This window comes from Uranotaenia lowii, chromosome 2, assembly GCF_029784155.1.
Source record: "Uranotaenia lowii strain MFRU-FL chromosome 2, ASM2978415v1, whole genome shotgun sequence".
NCBI lineage: Eukaryota > Metazoa > Arthropoda > Insecta > Diptera > Culicidae > Uranotaenia > Uranotaenia lowii.
The window spans coordinates 168,916,688-168,936,989 of NC_073692.1; the positions used below are offsets into that span (position 1 = coordinate 168,916,688).

A 20,302-nucleotide genomic window follows, 5' to 3' on the forward strand; every position below is an offset into this window, starting at 1 on the left:
GAAGCTTTGCAAGCAATGTGATTTAAAAAAAATCCAGTTTTTTCAATATTATAAAATAAACTAATATTTTTATGTAGCTTTTGTGCGTTTTTCTGATTTGGTTGTTTATTTTTAAAGGTAGTATTTTTGCTCGTTCTTCATCATTAATCATAGTTGTGTAACTTTAAACGACTGTCATTTAGGTTCCGGTTTTTTTCTTTTGCCATTTCGGTTTGAACCTTTTTGATAATTCGATGTTTGATTTAAGTTGGAGTGATATATGAGTAAACTTAAATTAAATGTGATGTAGTTTTATGCGAGTTTATTTGATGTGCTATTTGTTTTTATTTCGGTGTCATTTGTGTGTTATTTGTATGTGATTTTAATGTGATATGATTTTAACATTTGAGTTTATTGAGCATTTTTTTAAATTTTTTCTAATTTTTGTTATTGATGTATTTTAGAAATCTTTGTATTTTAATTCTTTTTTTTTGCAAATATTTTTTAGTTCTGTACGTTTTTCTTCATATTTTCAATTCAATTATTTGTGGGTGTATGATTTTTTTTTTTAATTCGGGTAGTATATTTTTAAAGGTTGCCAGAATATTTCCAGCTCGCATCCGGACCAGACAAATCCGAGCTATTAAGAATCCGGAGAGTTGATTTCAAAATTTTTAACCCAACACCCAGGAAAAATCCGGGAATGTTATTCAAAAAAAAATTATATGTTCATAAAAACACATTAGAAGATTTTTAAATGTATTTTAGGCTTCTTTCAAATTGTTCATGTTTATTTAGACAAAACTTGTCCTAAAATTTTCATTTTTGGTCGCAAAAAAAAACCAGATTTGAGTTTAGGAACGTTTTGGCTAAATATCAAAAACTGGAAATAATTAAAAACTCATCATTTTTTGGTATATTTATATATTTTGTTTATTTATAATTTTATTATCATTTTTTTGTCATTTTTGATATTTTTCCTTCTCATATTTAATTTTTGTCCTTTTTATCGTTTTTGTCGTGTTTTGTCCTTTTTGTAATTACTTGTTAATATCTTCCCTGTAGTTTTTATAATTTTTTTTTCATTCTTTTCTTTATTGTAATCCTCTATAATTGCCACTGTTGTAGTTTTTTATTTTCCTTTTAATCTTTTGTTATCATATCAGTCATATTTGCCTTGTTTACTAATTTTGTCATTTTTATAATATTTATGTTTGCCAGTTTCGTTATTTTCGTCATTTTCATTAAATTTGTGATTTTTTTAGTCATCTCCTAGTTTTTTTTCTCAATTTTGTCATCTGTGTCAATTTTTTTGGGTGTGTACAGTAGACAGCTGCAAGCTTTGTATGAAAATTTCAAATTTATACATTTTTACACCTCCCATAAACTTCTTTTGGGTTTTTTTTAATGCCACAAATAGCAATAAATATTTTGGGAGCGATTTATTCAGTCCTCATTTAGCGCAACAAGCTATAGTTTTTTATGGAAATTTGTGTAGGAGAATAAAAAATTTTTCATTCAAAAATCGCCAGAAATGTACTGAAAGTTCGAAAAAATATATCTTAAGATTTAAAATATTCCTTGATTTTTGCAGTACACTTCATGTAAACAAACCTTAAACCTAACTTTTACCCCAGAAAAGATATTCGATGTTATGAATTTTTTTTTTTTCAAAATATATTATTTTTTAATATTAGCGTTTTTGACTGTTTAATTAAAAGCTGTTGAACCGTAGGATGAAAATAAAAAAATCGCAAAAAAAACTGCATTACAAAGCCAATTAATTTGTTGACTTACTTGATCTTGACAAAAGCATTTCTTGAAATTTTCAAAGTTCTAGCCAGCAAACCACGCCATTTATAAACAATTTTTATTGAATTCAGATTTTTTATTTTGAACTGGTTCGAACTTTTTCCATAAAAACTTAGCTTCTTCTCATGTTAGCAAAAAATGAATTGAATAGTATAATGAATATAATTTATTCATATACTATAATAATAATAATAGTGAAAACCAAAAATCGAAGTCGACTTCATTTCAAGCATATTTGAATTTTCTAGATGATAAAATACGTGATTTAAACGCGTTGGAATCAACCAAATCATCTCAAAATTTACACTGACGCTTGGTGACCCGAAAGATTCAAAAAATCATATGGAAGCAAAAAGTCATATTTTGCAGCGGCTTAGCGTACAGTTTGATTTCGCGATATGATTTTCTAATCCGTGTTTGAGACTCAAGCCTGAGATCTTATTGTGATGTTCTTGTCCGAAGTTCAAATTTGAAACCAGTTTTTTAAATCAATTTTAGAGGTGTGAGTCTGGTGTAAAAGTGTGCAATCAGCATCTGAGAACTGAGTCTCGTTCTTTAATTTGAACTAATTTGAAGCATTAATTTTGAAGATTTGATTCTAAAACCTGATGATGTGATTAAAAATCTAGGTTGTAGTTTGTGATTGCAAGCCAAAGCATCATTTGATAATTTTAAATTATGGGTCTATTTCTACGTCTAAAGCTTTGAACAAAACTGGAATATTATTTCTGTAATCTTAAATTCAAAGTCCGAAATTTGAGTCTAATTGAATTTATACTAACAAAAAACTTAATCAGCTTTCAAAATTTGAAATTTAGGATAAACATTTAAGAACCAACATTTTTTTTTTCGCTGACCAATTTCGCATTCTTCATTTTGAAACATTTTAAAACAGACTCATAGTTATATTCTTATATAATTTATGTTAAAATTTCTCCACATATAACTGATATCATGGCTGTAGGAAAGGAGTGCAGGTGGGGGGGAGGGGGTTGGGGGTTAAACCCCCCCCCCCCCATGAGGATCCAAAAAAGCAAGCGAGGTATTCTACTCTACCCTCCATATTTTAAATTCAGAATCAATTTATGCTAAGGTTTTTCAAGAGTAACAATAAAGACTAAAAATAAATGCCAAAACTTCAAAAACCCATCACAAGCTCAAAATTCTTTACACTGTTTTCGAAATTTTCTCACTTGTTCATAAAAATAATTCTGATCTAAATATCAAATTTTAAATTGAATAAAACTCATTTCGAAGGTTTTGATTCCAAAATTCCAATAATAAAATTGTATTTCAATTTCAATATTTCGGATTTGGTATCCAGTTCAAGATTTTTGATTTTCAGTTCGAATAAGAATAAGAAATTTGAAATGAAAAGCTGCTTTGAAGTACTGGTTTAAATTTTAGTTTGCATTTCATATCAAATTTAAATCATGTTTTTCGAGAACAAATGCATTTCAATATTTTGATAAAAGTATTCCGAATACAAAAAAAGGAAAAATTTGTATTATACTCAGATTCAAAGTTCTTAAACTGAAATTCTTCTGAAATGGCAATTAAAATTCAATAACCACATTCAGAATCGTAATTATATATTCATATTTGAATTCAGATCGACAATGCTGAATAAAAATCAATCATTTAAATAGTGAATTTTTATTTGAACCTGAAGTACACAGTTCAAACAATAGATTCATGAATAAGGGCTCTAATACTTGGGTTATAAAAATCTGATCTGGAATTAAGATTTGAAAATCTAATTTTTATTTTTTGTTCATTTTAGAAATCGTATAGAATTCAGCATGAAGGATCAAAATTCAGGGAAAGATTTAGCTTTTAAATAAATTTTACAATCGACATAAATTGTTAAAGAATTCAAGAGATCAAGAGATTAAGATTGCTTGTCAATTTAATTTCAAGATATCAAATTTTTATTCATTATTAGTTTTTAAAAACAATTCAGCTGAAAATCACATATAAAAAGAAGAATTTGAGTTAATTTTCTAGCTTTGTTTGAAGCAAATAACCCAAATTTTATTTAATAATATCATTCACAGGATTTTCATTATGGAAATGATTTTTTTGAAAAATATTTTCTGCTACAGAAACACGCATCTGATCTTCACCTAAAAAATCTGCACAAAATGCTATATTTTCTCGTTGTGTGGTTTAACATTATTACTTTATTAAAGATCGCAACAAAATTTAAGCCGCAAAAAAACTAAATTTGGCATATTACATTTTAAAAACACAAAATTATACTAGTTTAATATATTTCAATAACGGGTTATGCTGTGTTAAATTTCGAAGAATGAGGTTTCATTATTAGATTCATTATATTTGAATTCTGCTTTTTGATAGAGCATTCCAGCGGTAAACGAAATATCTCAAATTTGGTTCGCGATGTGTTAATATTGCAGTTTTTCTAAGGCCAAATTTCAAACTAAAATAAACGCTCATTAATTTGGTTCAAGTTTGCATCAAGCAAATTTGACTCGAAATTTTGTTATCTCTTTTTTTTTATTGGATTTACTAGCTGACCCGGTGTGCTTTGCTACACCTTTCAAAATCGAATGATATTTTCAGAATTTATTCAAATTTTTTATTGTTTTGTTTGCATTATTTGAAATCAAAATATAACATATTTCATAAGCAACCGCTATAAAATGAGAGTTTCGGATTGCTACACCAAAATAACTTAAACTAATATTCTGAATCTTCATTTGTGTTAAAGATCTGATAATTTTAATCTGTTTCTTTAAGCTTCGCCCTAAAAAAGGAGGGTTCCAAATAAATCTTACGCAAACAATCCAACTGATAAAATATGGTTGTTTTTGCTTGATATGTTCTGGTTTTTTGCTAAAAACTGATAAGAGAGACCACCCACACCTCCCCCCCCCCCCGTGGCCTTCCCTTCCCCCTGCTGAATGGGGATCGTGATCTTTAATAATCATACCCATTTTTATCGTTCCCAAAAATCTTCTTGTATCAAATATTGTTCCATTGGTTGATAATTTTTCAAGCTTTACAACAAAATTTGTATGGAACCCCTTCCTTTCTTCTCCTCTCAACACTGTGAAGCGTTAGGGTCTATCGTAGAAACATATCTCGTAACCAAGTACCTTTCTATGCCATTTTTGTTTCCATTTGTTGGCTTCGTTAGCATAAATTGAAAACTTATGCTATTAAAAAGTGTATTGGGCTCACCTCCCTCCTCCTATGTACATACTCACTGAAAGGAGGATGGTGTGTCAGCTCTGTTTGCTCTAATATTTCTCAAGATACCGTCAAACGGGGCATCATGCAACAGCGGGGTTGAATGCAACATTTATATAACACCACACAGATTCAATTTTTAATTTAATGTAATGAGATAAAGTTATCTTTTAATGATTACAAAATGATGATGACATAGTTTCTTGAATCCTAAGATAGTTTTTTTAAGTTTTTGATTTTCATATAAAATTTGAAAAATCGAACAATGAATGTACAATTTTTAACATTTTTCGATGCCGTAAAAAACTTTACCCAGTATGACGGATTGGCTTGATAATATCACCTACAAACTTTATACTGGTTTCCTCATCCTATACCAACATTGATCATGTGGAAATATTTTTCGAACAATCACTCCATTTTTTTAAATAAATATTTTTATAATTCAGTTACCCGTCTGGGGTAAAATGCAACAAAATGCAAATCGAAACTAAATCTCATAAATCGCGTTTCCATATGCTGGGATATGATTGTTTTGCATTATGCGTTAGTTAACATTAAAATTTCATCCATTCCTAGATTTATTTTCATGATTTGAGCTAATAGAATATTTTGTAGTATTTTTTACCCCTAAATGTATGCAGAAGATTAACACTTTTTTCTTAAAAACATTTTTGTCAGAAAAAATAAAAATTTTATTCGAACAAAACCAAAATATACTGCAATTGGTGCTTTATGCGCTATGACATCACAAATGTGTCAAAAACTATGAATTTTCAATCGTTTTCATTTGGTTTTTCATAAATTACAGAATTTGTTGCAACTTACCCCTTTTTCTTAGTAGGGTGAAAATCGCATGTTTTTGTAAATTTAAAAATAACTGGTGAAACCAATAATTTTTCTGACTACGTCAGTTTGATGACCCATCTACCTTAAAACTTTTGATGTACAAGAGGTATGATTATCTGTAAGCATAAAGATTTTAGAAGCCATTGAAGTTGAAAATTGTTACATGTTGCCCCAGTTGACGGTATGCAAAAAATTGTATGGTAGCCCCCCTTGCCCCTTTAATATCTTTCCGCTGAAAAAAGTGGGGCTTCAACTTATAAAAGAAACATTTCTTGTATCCAAATACCCTCACATGCCAAATATGGTTCAATTTTGTTCCATTTGCTGTTTTAGTTCTTGAGTTATGCAGTAAAAAATGTATGAAACTCCCCTCTCTTTTTCCTTTCTCCCCGTTGGAAGAAGGAAAGGGTCTCAAACAATCATTAGAACATGTCACGTTCCCAAATACCCGCCCATGCCAAGTTTGGTTCCATTTGCATAATTAATAATTAATTTTTAAGTTATGCAAAATATATATAAAAGAGCCCCCCCCCCCTTTAAAATCTCCCTACTGGAAAGAGGGAGGAGTCTCAAATAATCATAGAAATATTTTTCGTATCCAAATAATCCAAATAATCCTCCCATGCTAAATTTGGTTCCATTTGCTTTATCAGTTTTTAAATTATGTAAAAAAATATTAAAGGCCCCCTCCCTCTTTTACTGGAAAGAGGGAGGGGTCTCAAATAATCATTGAAATATTTTTCGTATCCCAATACCTTCTCATGCCAAATTTGGTTCCGATATCTTGATTAGTTTTCGAGTTATATAAAAAAATGTAACGTAGTCCCCCTCCCCCCTTCCTATCACCCCACTGAGAGGAGGGAGGGGTACCTAATATTCATAGAAATATTCCTAGTTCCCAAATACCACCCCATGCCAACTTTGATACCATTTGCTTGATTGGATCTCGAGTTATGCGAAAAATTGTCTTTTGTTAAGGAGGCCCCTCCCACCCTTCATGAAAGAGGGAGGGGTCTCAAACTACAATAGGAACCTTCCCCGGCCTCCAATACCCCCACCTGCCAAGTTTCACGCACATCAGTTCAGTAGTTTTCGAGTCTATAGGGAACAGACAGACAGACAGACAGACAGACAGACAGACAGACAGACAGACAGACAGACAGAAATCCATTTTTATATATATAGATTTTCATAAAAGGTAAAAATCTTTGAATTATCAAAAATGTATGGAAGATTGGGCAAATTTTTTAAAGAATTGGAATGCTCTCACAAAAAACTAACTTTATGCTCCACTCAACTTCGATCGATCGGACTCTTAAACGAATTCAAAGATTTTAACCATCGATGAAAGTGAATTAAGACCACTCTTTAGGTTTAGAACCAATTTTTTAAAGATACGATCTAGTGCGATGAATTTAAATGTAAAAATACATTTAAATGAATAATCATATAGTTACAAAAATCTTTTGTTTTATTTTTTTTGTCCTCGTGCAATGTTGTGCAGCTTATATGAAAAGTTAAGATTGTAAATATTTTTCGAATTGTTGTCGTTTTTATTACAACCCCGCCCTTAGACGGGGATTTTTCATCTCTTCTACCTAACTGAGGGTATTTTTGTTCCTCAAAAAATCAATACACATAAATCAAAGAGGGTTTCTGAGGCTACCAAATAGATGGTTTTTCGAAAAATAGTTATATTTGCAGTTTTCTTGTGTTTTAAAGCTTCTCTTGGCTGTAGCTTTAACAACTGCTTGTTAAACAGTTTTCATTAGAAGGAATTGTTAGATCAACAAATTTTGAAACATTCTGCGTAAGTAAAAATAATTATTGGCATTGGTTTTATGCCGATTTCAGTATACCTTGTCCGAAGGCGGGGTGGTGTACTATTTAGAGGGTTAAGCAAGTCTTGAACATGGACCTGAATTCTTAATTATTTATGTAAGTCTACGTTAAATTCTACACTTTGAAAATCTTAATTTCAGATCTGAGTATGATACATTTGTTTTTCAAGGAATTTAACAGCAAGCTGTCATTCTTTACAAATACCTTGAGTATGAAATATAGCTTCGATTACTGATGCTATGATCTGAAATTTGAAGTTAGGGACGACATCTGAAAGTTTCAATCCAAACCTATGATTATGAGTTATTTCATTAGAATTCTCTAGACTGTTTTATCTGTTTGCTTAAACCATGAAATTGAGACTTAAATTTGAACATGAACTCTCAGTTCACTCATTGAAGTGAAAAAAATGAAGCCTGGTATGAGATTCAAATTTTAAGTCTGATTGACTTTGCATATTGCAATTAAGATCCTTATGAATCAGTATTCGCATTGGTTTAGAAAAAGTAAAAACATAGCCTACGGGATGAAAAAACGAGGGAAAAAAAAGGAACATACCGTGAGCTTATCTTTGGAGTAGAACACGTAGTCGATCGTGTGGCAAACTTCGCCCTCCTCGCGGATTTTCCAGGTCGTGTAGGCCGGTTCGCTGGAAGCCGAAAGTTCCGCCAGGGTTCGTCCGGTTGAGCTAATACTGCAATCGTCGTCAACGCTATGGTTGGAATCAATGCTAGGTCTGTGAGGGATTTTACTGACGGACTGGGACGGATCTATCCGCCCCGATGCCAGTTCCTGCGCCAAAAGATCTGAATAGGCACTCGAAAGACCCAAGGGTTTGTAGTTCAATACGGTACTGTAGATGGGTTCAATGGGTTCGGCGTTGAAATCTCCACAAACTATAACTGGCCTCCGTTCTGCTACTCCGTCAATAAAACCGAGCAGATCCTTTCCTTGTTCGTTGCGCAACTTCGAAAGCAGCGCTCCCTTGCGGGCCTTCAGATGTGTGGTCGTAACGCATATCTCCTGCTTGGTGTCTCTGGTTCGGAATAAAGCTGCTATCGCAACCTGATTGCTTTGGACGCGCCAAACCTCCAACACGCGGGTAAAATAATTGACCATTTCTAGGCGATCCTGTTTGTAGAATACGGCACAACCATCCGGACCGTTGTTGCCGTTGATGTAGAGACAAGGCGAGTCCGGCTTCGGGAAGAACACTCCTGCGTAGTTCTGAGTGGCCAGAATCTTCTGGAGGAACTTGAAGTGGTCTACTTCCTGAAGATGAGGAAACAAATGGTAATTTCTTCTACCGTGATATTAAAAAAAAAATCCTTCTCTTACCTGCAGACAGATGATGTCTGGATCGTTTTGTACTATTTCCTGTATGATTTGATACCGCCGACAGTCCCAGGTGAGGGCATCGATTGGACATCGTACGAATCCATCGTTGTGCATACCGAGTGCTGAAATATGTTGAGAAAATGATATTAGAACTTATCCTTAGGACTAATATCTAGTTAATCTTACTTTGTGAGAGCATATTCCATTGGAAGATTCGAAGCTGAGCTGGATTTGTCTCTGGTTCACTACATGCTGCAAGAGGAAAATGTGTGTTAGTATATGATTAGATACTTAACAATCAAACGATTTAGCTCCTGTTGGGGGAAGGTGAAGAGTTTATAGTGCATGTGATGGTATGTGGAAAGCAAACTAACACAACTCACATTGGAAAAATACGCAAGTGCATGATTTGTTTAGTTTTGTGTGATAGTGCGTGGAAATCAACTGATATCGGAATGCTACACGAAAGTTTCTTTACTAAAACTTACAGTTAAAGTTCAGCTCCTGTGCTTAGATCCGTTACGCAAAAATAAATTCGAATCAATTCACCACAACCTTAACAGATAAACACACCCTTGAAACCCACCTCCTCGCTCCAGAACGACTTACCAAAAAACATTACAGGCATCGGTTAATGTTAAACCCTAATTACGATTGGCGTCCGGAAAAATGGGAGTTGGGTATATCAGCTTTAAGCCATCAAGTCGTTAATGTTGAGTACTGTCTAAGTTTTGCAGAAGCCTTTAAAAACTATTTGTTTAATTTAATATGTTCATTGACACGTGCGGCGAGATGAAACGCTAGGTAGAAGAATTTGTAAAGGCATGAAGAATAGGCGGATAGGCAAGCATCAGATGAGCTTCGTAGGATAAAGTTTGGATAGGTGTTGAAACTGTAAGTCTAGGGCATTTTTTTATTGGAAAGCATGGAAGTGTGGTGGTACGCCTTTGCCGTACAACAGACTACTCTGTATAGGAAGCGTGATCGACTTTTGATCAACACATTCCTAAACACAGCAGGCCAGTTGGATTGTGTACTGTCAATACACAGTCAGGCATTGACAGTACACAATCCAACTGGCCTGCTGTGTTTAGGAATGTGTTGATCAAAAGTCGATCACGCTTCCTATACAGAGTAGTCTGTTGTACGGCAAAGGCGTACCACCACACTTCCATGCTTTCCAATAAAAAAATGCCCTAGACTTACAGTTTCAACACCTATCCAAACTTTATCCTACGAAGCTCATCTGATGCTTGCCTATCCGCCTATTCTTCATGCCTTTACAAATTCTTCTACCTAGCGTTTCATCTCGCCGCACGTGTCAATGAACATATTAAATTAATAAATTTATCGGCGATTAAAACTTATCATCAAACTATTTGTTTATATTTTTTATCTGTGAAAATCATGAGTTACACATGCACAGCATAAGTTTTAAAAAAATATGTTTCTTCCCAATTCAATTGAAAACAAAGAAGTCAACAAATTGGAGGGTAGTGTACAAATTATATTTTATGCTAAAGGCAATATATGTACACTAGAGTGCCCCGAATGACCCGAAATTTGAAAAAGTTATGCGCTGGAGGTTTAAATTGATTGAGTACAAGGTCTCATGCAAAATTTGGGCCAGATCGGATCTCAGGGAAGGGTCGGTCAACGAGCCTAAAGTTTGTATGACATTTTGAGACATTTTGGAAAATGTCAAGCTTGTGAAATGATATGCGCTGCAGGCTTAAATTGATCCTAGTCCTAAAGATTTTGAGACATTTTATTCGGGAGGAACATGAAAATCCAGTTTTTCATGAATAAATTTGGTCCCCAGGCCGATTTTTTTTAAAAACGGCTTTTCTTAAAGCCTAAACTATGTGAAATATTTCATCCGAAGACTGCATATCGATTCGAGTCAAGATAAAAAAGTTATTAGACTTCAAAAATGGGGTAACTTTTTCCAGGGTGATACTCATCACCATGGCCGTAGGAACGGGGGGGGGGGGGGTTTGGGGGTTAAACCCCCCTCCCCCCCATGAATGTCCAAAAAAGCAAGCGAGGTATTCTACTCTACACTCAAAATTTTAAAATCATTATCAAATTATGATGATAGAGTAAAGATATTCAAGAGTAACTATCTGAACTAAAAACTAATAAAAAAAACCTCAAAACCCCATTTCAAGTTCAAAATCTGCAACAGTTTTTCAAAGTTTTCTCACTTGTTCATAGAATACGGTTGTCAGATTTTTGTCAGCACGTATCCGGGCCCGACAAATCCTGGCTGTTTTATATAAAAACCTGGCAAAATCCGGGTATTTGATTTTAAAATTGTCGACCAAATTCAGGCAAAATCGGCAATGTTGGTCAAAACCTAGGAATTACTTCTCAAAAATCTAGAAGAAAAAACTTAAAATACCTTTCATGATAATTTTTTGAAATTGGCTGCACAAATTTTTGACGCATAAATAAGAGAAAGTACAACACAACTTGTTTTTTTTAGTTTGATTTATAAATGAGAATGAGATCAAACCCGTGAAAAATCCCGGCTTTTCGAATGAAATCTTGGCAACCGGGTCGGACCAGACTTTTCCCAAATTTTATATTAAATATCCGGGCTGGTTAAAACCGGGCAATTTGCCAACCTTATCATAGAAATTCAGGTCTGAATATTAAATTTTTAACTAAACCCAATTTGTAGGTTCTTGTTCCATATTCCTATAACCAAAATTGTATTTCTACATATTTTCGTATTTTTGATTTTGTATCATTTTTAGGATTCTTGATTTTCAGTTCGAATAATCATTAGTAATTAGGAATGAAAAGCTGCTTTGAAATCCTTGTTCGAATTTGGTTTTGCATTTCATTTCAAATTTGAATCACGTTTTTCGAAAGTTGAATGCATTTTCAATATTTTGATAATAGTTTTCCGAATATGGAAAAAGTAAAAATTTGTTTTACATTCAAATTCTATGTTCTTAAACTATTTCCTAACACAAAATTTAAACATTTGAAGCTTTTAAGTGGCGATCCAAAATTGAAAACCAGATTCTGATTCATCATATGAAATTCACATTTTATATCATATTCACAAAACAGATTGATAAATAAATGATTGAAATAGTGAATTAAGATCTAACCAGCACTACAGAATATTAATAAAAGATTCTTGAATGAGGGCTCATGAAATTTGGATCTGAAATTAAGATTCGGAAATTTTTTGAACATTTCGGAAATCATATAGAAATTCGGAAACAGATTCAAAGTTCAATTTTTGAATTCAGATTAAAAATTCAGAAAAAGATTGAGTTTGTGAATGAGTTTTTCAATCAACATAAAATTGTTGAGAAATTTAAAAGAACATGAACTTAAAAATTTGCTTGTCATTTCAATTTCCCGATTTTAAAGTTTTTAATCAGAATAAGTTTGTACAGACAATTCAGCTGAAAATCACAAATATGAAGTAGAATTTAAGTTAATTTTCTAAGTTTTGATTCATGCAAAATATTCCAAATTATATTTTGAAAAAATCATCCACAGGATGTTTAGTATTGAATTGATTCATTGAAAAATACTTCCTGTTTAAGAAACATGTGGCTGATCTTCACCTAAAAAATCTGCACAATTTTTTTTATTTTTTCGGTGTATTGTTTAACATTATTAAAATTGCAGCTTTTTTTAAAGCCAAATTTCAAACTTAAATCATAAGTTTAGTTCAAGTTTGCATCAAGCAAATTTGATTCGAAATTTTTTTATCTCTTACTGTTGTTCTGGAAAATTTTATTTATTTTCATCAAAGGTTAGAATCTTGGTATTTACAAAAGAGTAAAGAAGATTGGGCTTGTTTGATTTGAGTATAGAATAAGTTTTTTTTAAGAAATTGAAGGCTATCCTACGAAGAACTTATTTTATGCTCAAATCAAATAACTTTAATTTACCAGAATTTTAAACAAATTCAAAGGCCAAGGACCACTTTTCTGAAGTTACTTTTTTCTAAGCTTTTATTAATGACACTTTACCATCCTTGTGGCATTCGTGTCTTCTCTTAAGTAACAATTTTATACGAACACTATTAATGATTACTTTAAAATGAACAATCATATAATCACAAACATAATTTGTTTTATTTTTTTTCTATTTGTGTGTTTTAGACAAAAAAAATCATAGGTAATCATTAGTCACCAAAACCACCCCCCATGAGTCGGTTCTTCCTACGGCCCTGCTCATCACTATTAATGAGAGACACGGCTTCGAACATTTTGACGGATCATTAACAGTGATAAATATCACCCTGAAATAAGTTACCCCATTTTTGAAGTCTAAAAACTTTTTTATCATAAGTCGAATTGAAATGCAGTCTTCTGATGAAATATTTGTCATAGTTTAGGCTTTGAGAAAAACTATTTTTAAAAGAAATCGGCCGAAAGGGGCAAAAGTTATTCATGAAAAACTGGATTATCATGTTCCTCCCGAACAAAATGTCTCAAAATCTCCAGGCCTAGGATTTAAGCCTGCAGCGCATATCATTTCACAAGCTTGAAATTTCCAATAGAAATTTGGTGCAGTCTAATGTACACTATGCCAATTTTGTCTACCTCCGATTTTATCGCCATTTTTTACTCGATATACTTACATATATATTTGAAAAACATAAACATTCGATATAGGCCCATTTTTATTAGGATTCAATTCGGTTATTTGACATAATTCCGAAGAGAAGGGTAGCGATAGATGTGAAAATAATTTATGAACAACAGACATCATGACTTTTTTGAATATATACCCGAATTAATTTTTTAATCTGAAGTTTTTTTTATTCCCATTTTAAACAATTATTAAAATAATCAACAAAATATTCTTTTGGATATCTATACAACAGAAAGATAAGTTAAGTATACAAGAGCGTTTATTAACTCAAATACCTTGAAAGATTTTTCTGTCTATAATGAGATTCTTCGTTTATCAACCTTTATTTTATCAGCCAAAACAACATATTTTTGCAGAAAATGGTTGAATTTGAAGCTTAAATATGACACTTTCTAATGTATACTAAGTCACGAAAAGTTATATTGTGTAGGATGCGTCATAATGTTTTGAAATTAAGAAACAATGCTCTAAAAATTCGATGACTTCCTTCTATGGTGTTTAACCTATGAATCCAAATAAAAATCACAACAAAATTAATATGATTCCATTCTTCATCATTTCTTCAACAAACTTATGTTTAAATTTTGTCAATATCACTTCTACTTTCAATTTAATAAGCTATTTAAGAAACCACTAAAAATTTTACGATTTGGGTTCTTTTTTTCGCCATTGTATGCTCTTTTTGCTCGGTGCTAAAAGGGTTAATGTCTTGCACGATGTTAAAGTGGAAGTATAATATTTATATTTTCGATCAGACTAGAAAATATTTTTAGGAATGTTGGATGACACATAATGTTTTTTGTCATACAGAAACGTTAAAAATAAATAAAATCAATTTTATCAAACTGGTTTGACTCACCAAAACGTTTATGATTACGAATTATAATTGTTTTTATAATTCTGAGCAGTACCTAATTCAAACATTGAAGTCATTTATACAGGGCGAGAAGCGACTGTGAGGCAAAAAAGTGGGGCAATATTAGTGACCACATCAAGTAAAAAATGACATTCATAGAGACATAAAAAATTCCAACCAATAAGTTAAATGATCAGTTAGTCAATTCTGACTTTTTTTTTAAACAGTTCATAAGAGTTTATAATCTTCTGACAAACAAGAAAATACATTTCATCGCATGGCACATGGCATCAGACTGAGTCAATTAGGGTCTTTTTTAATTTCCCAAATCCTGATATTAAAAAAAACTCGTTTTGTTATAAAACTCATTCATGTTTTCACAGAAAAACGAACTTCTTCTTTCTTCGTACTCTGAAAGTCTTCAAATGAAATTTTCTGCTGAACAACTTTGCCGAAGACCTTAATTTCGTATCCTTTAGTTGCTTGCTACAAGATAGTTCATGTATGTGTAATAAGGTTGTCCGAATTTTTTGCGCACCTATCCAAGCCAGATACGTCCAGGCAATTTGATCTTAAATTCTGGCCAAACTCGTGCATTTGATTTCAACTTAAAAACGAGGTAATATCCGGGCAAAAGCCAGGAAATATTCAACAAAAATTAAAAAGAAAAATACTTGGAACTTTTTTTTCATCAAAATACACCAGCAGTTTTTAAATTGTATTCTAGGGTTTCAAAAATCCGATAATAATTATAATGATAAAAATCGGTCACTTTTTCGTTCTCGACGCAAAAATCATTAATTATTAAGGTTGAAAAATAACATCTTTTAAGCATGGATTATTGAGTCTTAAAAATAAGTATATTCGAACTTCAAAAAACTTGAAAAAAGCTTTCAAAGGTAAAATATAGTCATCTGCAAAGAATGTACTAAAAATCATGACTATAGTGACCAAACTTGAAAAACAAAGTTATTAAAAAGGGACCAGCTTCTAGCCGTGGTGTAAGATATAAAATACATAGCATAGCAAACTATATTTGCAAATTAAGTGAATGAATCCGGGTAAAATCCGAGCAACTGGGCCGCGCCGGACATTCCCTTAAATTTTGTATTGAATAACCGGGTTGGAAAGGGTAAAACGGGGCAATATGGCAAGCTTATTTTATGTCATGGAATATATCATTTTCTGATATGAATTCGAATTACGAAAAGATGATTGAATGTTTGCAATTGCTTAAAATAGTTCATCAACAAAACTGAGTTTGTTTCAAAACTACTTTTTTCGATTAATAATAACTTTGATTTTCCTGTAACCTACTTACGTTTTGAAATGATTTAAAAGTTTCCTCGCATTTTGATAAATGATTAATGATAATTTGATTATATTTTGTGTTGTTTCGAAAAAAACATTTACATTAAAGATAAATGAAAAATTAAAACAATAATCTTGATCATTTTTAAGATGCTTCATCGTCAAACGTTAAATGGTAAAAAAGGATAATTTTTAAATTTGGTTCGTTCGTCTAGTTCCGAGAGCAATAGCAATCTTAACAGTTTTTTTTTGCAACTCCGTACTAAAATGTTAGTTTTTTTTTTGCCACGGAGTAGGGATGCCAAATCTATGGATTTCTACGTAGATCTACGGATTATTTACGGAGTACCGACAAAAATTATAGGGATTATCCGCAGAGATAAACGAAAATTCTACCTGGCGACCAAAAAAAGGTCTGGCAATGCTGGCGCGGAGAGTCAAAACGGATGCGAACTACTGGAAAAGCACTCTACACCCAAAACAATTCAGACATTTAACATACGGGCTTTTTCACGTTAACTAAGCTTTCGTGGCATAACATTGATTTTACGTGTGCCTTGTAATAAGTACTGTACTTTCAAATGACTGACACATAAATTTCACGTAAAATTTAAGTGGATGGATGAAAATCCGTTGTCCTCAATTTCCTCAAGCGTGTGGTACTAAATTTTTATTAGAAAAGTGATTTTTCGTCAGTCAGCTTATTGATATTTTTTTATGTAAAAACTCCAGCAACGGTTATGGCAGCTCAGAAGCATTCAACATCTAAAGACGAGCAGTAGATCACACTGAACATCGTGCGCAGAACCCAAGGAGGTAAGTGTTTGTTGATTAATTCGTCGAATATTATTTTTATCTAAGCTGTGGTTTGTTTGTGTTTTTTTCAGTTTCGGAAAACTTCTGGAAGTCTGGTCATGTTCGTTCATGCTTTGGTGGAACTCCCAAAATTGATGTTTGACAAATTTATGGCACAAGGAACAAGTTGTACAAGGTAAATTGTCTTTCATAGAAGTATTTAAATTTTAATGAATTCATATTTTTAAATTTTACAGGATGATAAAATCCAAGCTGCGTTGGTCAACCACTCGAAATTCAGAAAAAAATTTTTATTCAAGTGATTGCGATTTTTGTAGTGAAAGTGATAAATTTAGTGGTAGTGTTTGCATATGAAATATATTGAAATTTATAAACATGTTTGCTGTTCTTATCATTATTTATATCAACAAGAAGAAAGGGAAAGAAAAAATCAAATCGACCAATATTTCACACAACTTTCACCATCACATCTAGTTGAACTGACTAGAAATTCACGTAGGTTGTAGGTAATTTTCATTGAGAATCATTTCCTATAGGGATGCGTTTACATATTCATTGCGTAGCTTTTACGGGAAAATCATTTGGATAAAAATTATGTTGTTTTTCACGTAGCCGCTTCGTGTAGATTATTTTTCGTGTAGGGATGAGCCATCCTAAAGGTTGAAAATTCCGCTAAAACAACCACAAAGGGTTGCCTGCAAAAAAAATTTCGAATCCGATCGATTCAAGTCAAACAGATTGCGCACTCGTTCAGGCAGTTCCATAAACGATGAAAATCGTATTCACAGCGACAGAATTTCATCGAATTTCATCGCATTTGTAAAAATGTGGTGTAACGTATGGCCAGCTTCTCAGAATCAAACAAGTTGAAGACCAGTTATCATTATCAGTACTGCTCGATTTGCTTCCTTTTCGCCAAGCGCATTTTGGCAGTATTCCTTGCCGGGCCCAAAGAAGACGTGAGTTCAAATCTCACTGAGATACAGTGTAACATGTTAATATGTCCCATTAGTTTAAACGAAATAAATAAAAGCGTAGATGGGCTGGGGGTAAAAAAGGGGCGGTTAACGACGCTTGGGAACCGCTGGTTGGGAAAACGCACTCCACAACATCTCGGAGTTTGCGTCTCGAATGGAGTTTGCGAACTCCCAACAAAAGAAAAACCCCGGAAAGGGGAGAGAAAACCGTGTCTCAGTCTCTTGCCTGCCAACCACTGAAGAGACAGGACGTGTTAGTCCGTGAACGCGCGCAAGGTCCGACAGGCTCCGAAATCCAAAAAACGTGCCGCGATAACTCCGGAATTCGCCCATACGGTGGCACCGTGAACCCGTCGTGGCAACACTCGGTTCGGTCGAGGTTTCTCGAGCACCAAAAGAAGCTCAACCCGTGAAATTGTGGGGCCATAGAGATTACGTGTAGTGTCTGAAGGCCCAATCGTGCGACCCAGTGTGATTCAAGAAGAAGATCCATCCGAGAACCACAAAAGAAACACCTCAGTGTCCTAAGAGGTATACCGGTTCCCAGCTGCTAATACCGGCCGTCCCCAAACGCCTCCAGGCCAACAAAAAAAACCCCAAATCAGGCGTAGGTGCCCCTGAGAAGAGAGTATAGCCGGTAAGTCTAATTTAGACCCCCTCACTCAACAAAGGTGTAAAAAACCAATTTATTACAACAGTTGAAATTTTTCACTGACAGGATCTTTGATGAAATTGCCATCGCTGTTTTTTTTTTTTGTTTGCTTTCATTGTGATTATATCAATTTTATGGTATTATTTTGTGAAAAATTCTACATCCAACTCCATGAATATGTTACTTTAATAAAATCTATATATATAAAAATGAATTTCTGTCTGTCTGTCTGTCTGTCTGTCTGTCTGTCTGTCTGTCTGTTCCCTATAGACTCGGAAACTACTGAACCGATTTGCGTGAAACTTGACAGGTGGGGGTATTGGAGGCAGGGGAAGGTTCCTATTGTGGTTTGAGACCCCTCCCTCTCTCATGAAGGGAGGGAGGGGCCTCCCAAACAAAAGACAATTTTTTGCATAAGTCGAGAACCCATCAAGCAAATGGTATCAAATTTGGCATGGGGTGATATTTGGGAACGAGGAATATTTCTATGAATATTTGGTACCCCTCCCTCTTCTCAGTGGGATGATAAGAAGGGGGGGGGGCTACCTTACAATTTTTCATATAACTCGAAAACTAATCAAGCTAATGGAACAAAATTTGGCATAGGTGGGTAGTGGAATACGAAAAATGGTTCTATGATTATTTAAACCCCTCCCTCCTTCCATTGGAGATACAGGAAGAAGGGGGGGGGGCTTTAACCACTTTTTTATTGCATAGCTTGAAAACTATTCGAGCAAATGAAACCAAATTTGGCTAGGAAGGGTATATGGGTACGATAAACAGTTCTATGAATATTTGATACCCCTCCCTCCTTCCAGTGAGGATATAGAAAGGGGGGGGAGGGTGCTCCTTTACAATTTTTAGCATAACTGGATAAATAATCAAGCAAATGGCACCCAATTTGACGTGGGAAGGTATATGATTACGATAAATGTTTCTATGATATTTTGAGAACCTTTCGTCCTTCAAGTCGGAAAATCTTAAGGGAGGAGGGTCCTCCCATATAATTTTTACATCCCTCGGGAACTTACTAAGCATATGGAATGAAATTTGGGTTGAGAGGGTATTTGAGCACAGGGAAGGTTTATGTGAATATTTGGTACTACTGCCTCCTTCCAGTGGGGTGATATGAAGGAGAGGGGGAGGGGGGGGGGGGGCTCCTTTACAATTATTCGCATTACTCGAGATCTTATCAAGCAAATGGAAACAACTTTGGCATGGGAAAGCTTTGGCATGAATACGTAAACTGGTTATTAGCTTATTTGAGACTTCTTTCTCCTTCAATTGAGAATGCAGTTAGGGAAGACGGAAGCTCATATATGTATGTATGATTGTTTTGCATAAACCAAAAACTTATCTAACAAATGGAACAATCATTCAATTTAGCAACTGGGGAAGAATTTGGCATAGGAGTGTATTTGAATACACGGAATGTTCAATCTTGATCCTGTTCCTCCAGGTAGAGGATAGGTAGGAAGAGCGGCTCCGATACAAATTTTATAGCATAGCTCGACAACTTATAAATCAATCGAAACCAAATTTGGCATGAGAGGGTATTCGAGCTCAAGATATGTTTTTTTTCCGGTAGTTTAGCATCACTACCACAAATCAGTGGAACGATATAGAGGGAAAAGAGGGCATTGATAAAATTTGTTTAATATTTCTAAAACTTATCGAGAAAATAGAATTAAATTATCATGGGAGCAAATTTGTGTACAAGCAATGTTTCTTCGATGGTTTGAAACCCCCTTCTCTTGCCAGAGGGGAGATATACAGTAGGGAGAGGGACACCAATTTTTTGAATAACTCGAGAACTTATCGAGAATGGGGCCATATATGACGTGGGATCGTATTTGTATACAAGAAGTGTTTTTCTGATGTTATGAGACCCACCTTCTTTCAATTAGGGATATAGGAATGGGGGTAATTCGTATGATAATTCGAGAACGAATAAAATGCTCACATGATAGTTTGACAAAGTTTCATATTTATAAAAAAAATATTTTGGCATAAGTTATAAAC

The 20,302-nt window shown here is 33.6% G+C and overlaps 1 protein-coding gene and 1 long non-coding RNA gene across 9 annotated transcripts in view; one reads left to right on the plus strand and one right to left on the minus strand.

Moving 5' to 3' along the window:
- The window catches only part of LOC129748565 (nocturnin), a 125,445-nt gene that overhangs the window by 1,901 nt on the left and 103,242 nt on the right, over window positions 1–20,302 (minus strand). For all 8 annotated transcript variants that reach the window (XM_055743224.1, XM_055743221.1, XM_055743220.1 and 5 more), the window contains 3 exons: window positions 9,223–9,288; window positions 9,037–9,158; window positions 8,257–8,970 (listed from right to left, as the gene is read on the minus strand). In XM_055743224.1, the coding sequence (XP_055599199.1) occupies window positions 8,257–8,970; window positions 9,037–9,158; window positions 9,223–9,288 (902 nt within the window). The remainder of the gene's footprint in view (window positions 1–8,256; window positions 8,971–9,036; window positions 9,159–9,222; window positions 9,289–20,302) is intronic.
- LOC129748569 (uncharacterized) lies at window positions 16,582–16,971 on the plus strand. The gene is made up of 3 exons (XR_008737772.1): window positions 16,582–16,651; window positions 16,723–16,826; window positions 16,888–16,971. It is a non-coding gene; the product is annotated as an uncharacterized LOC129748569 (long non-coding RNA).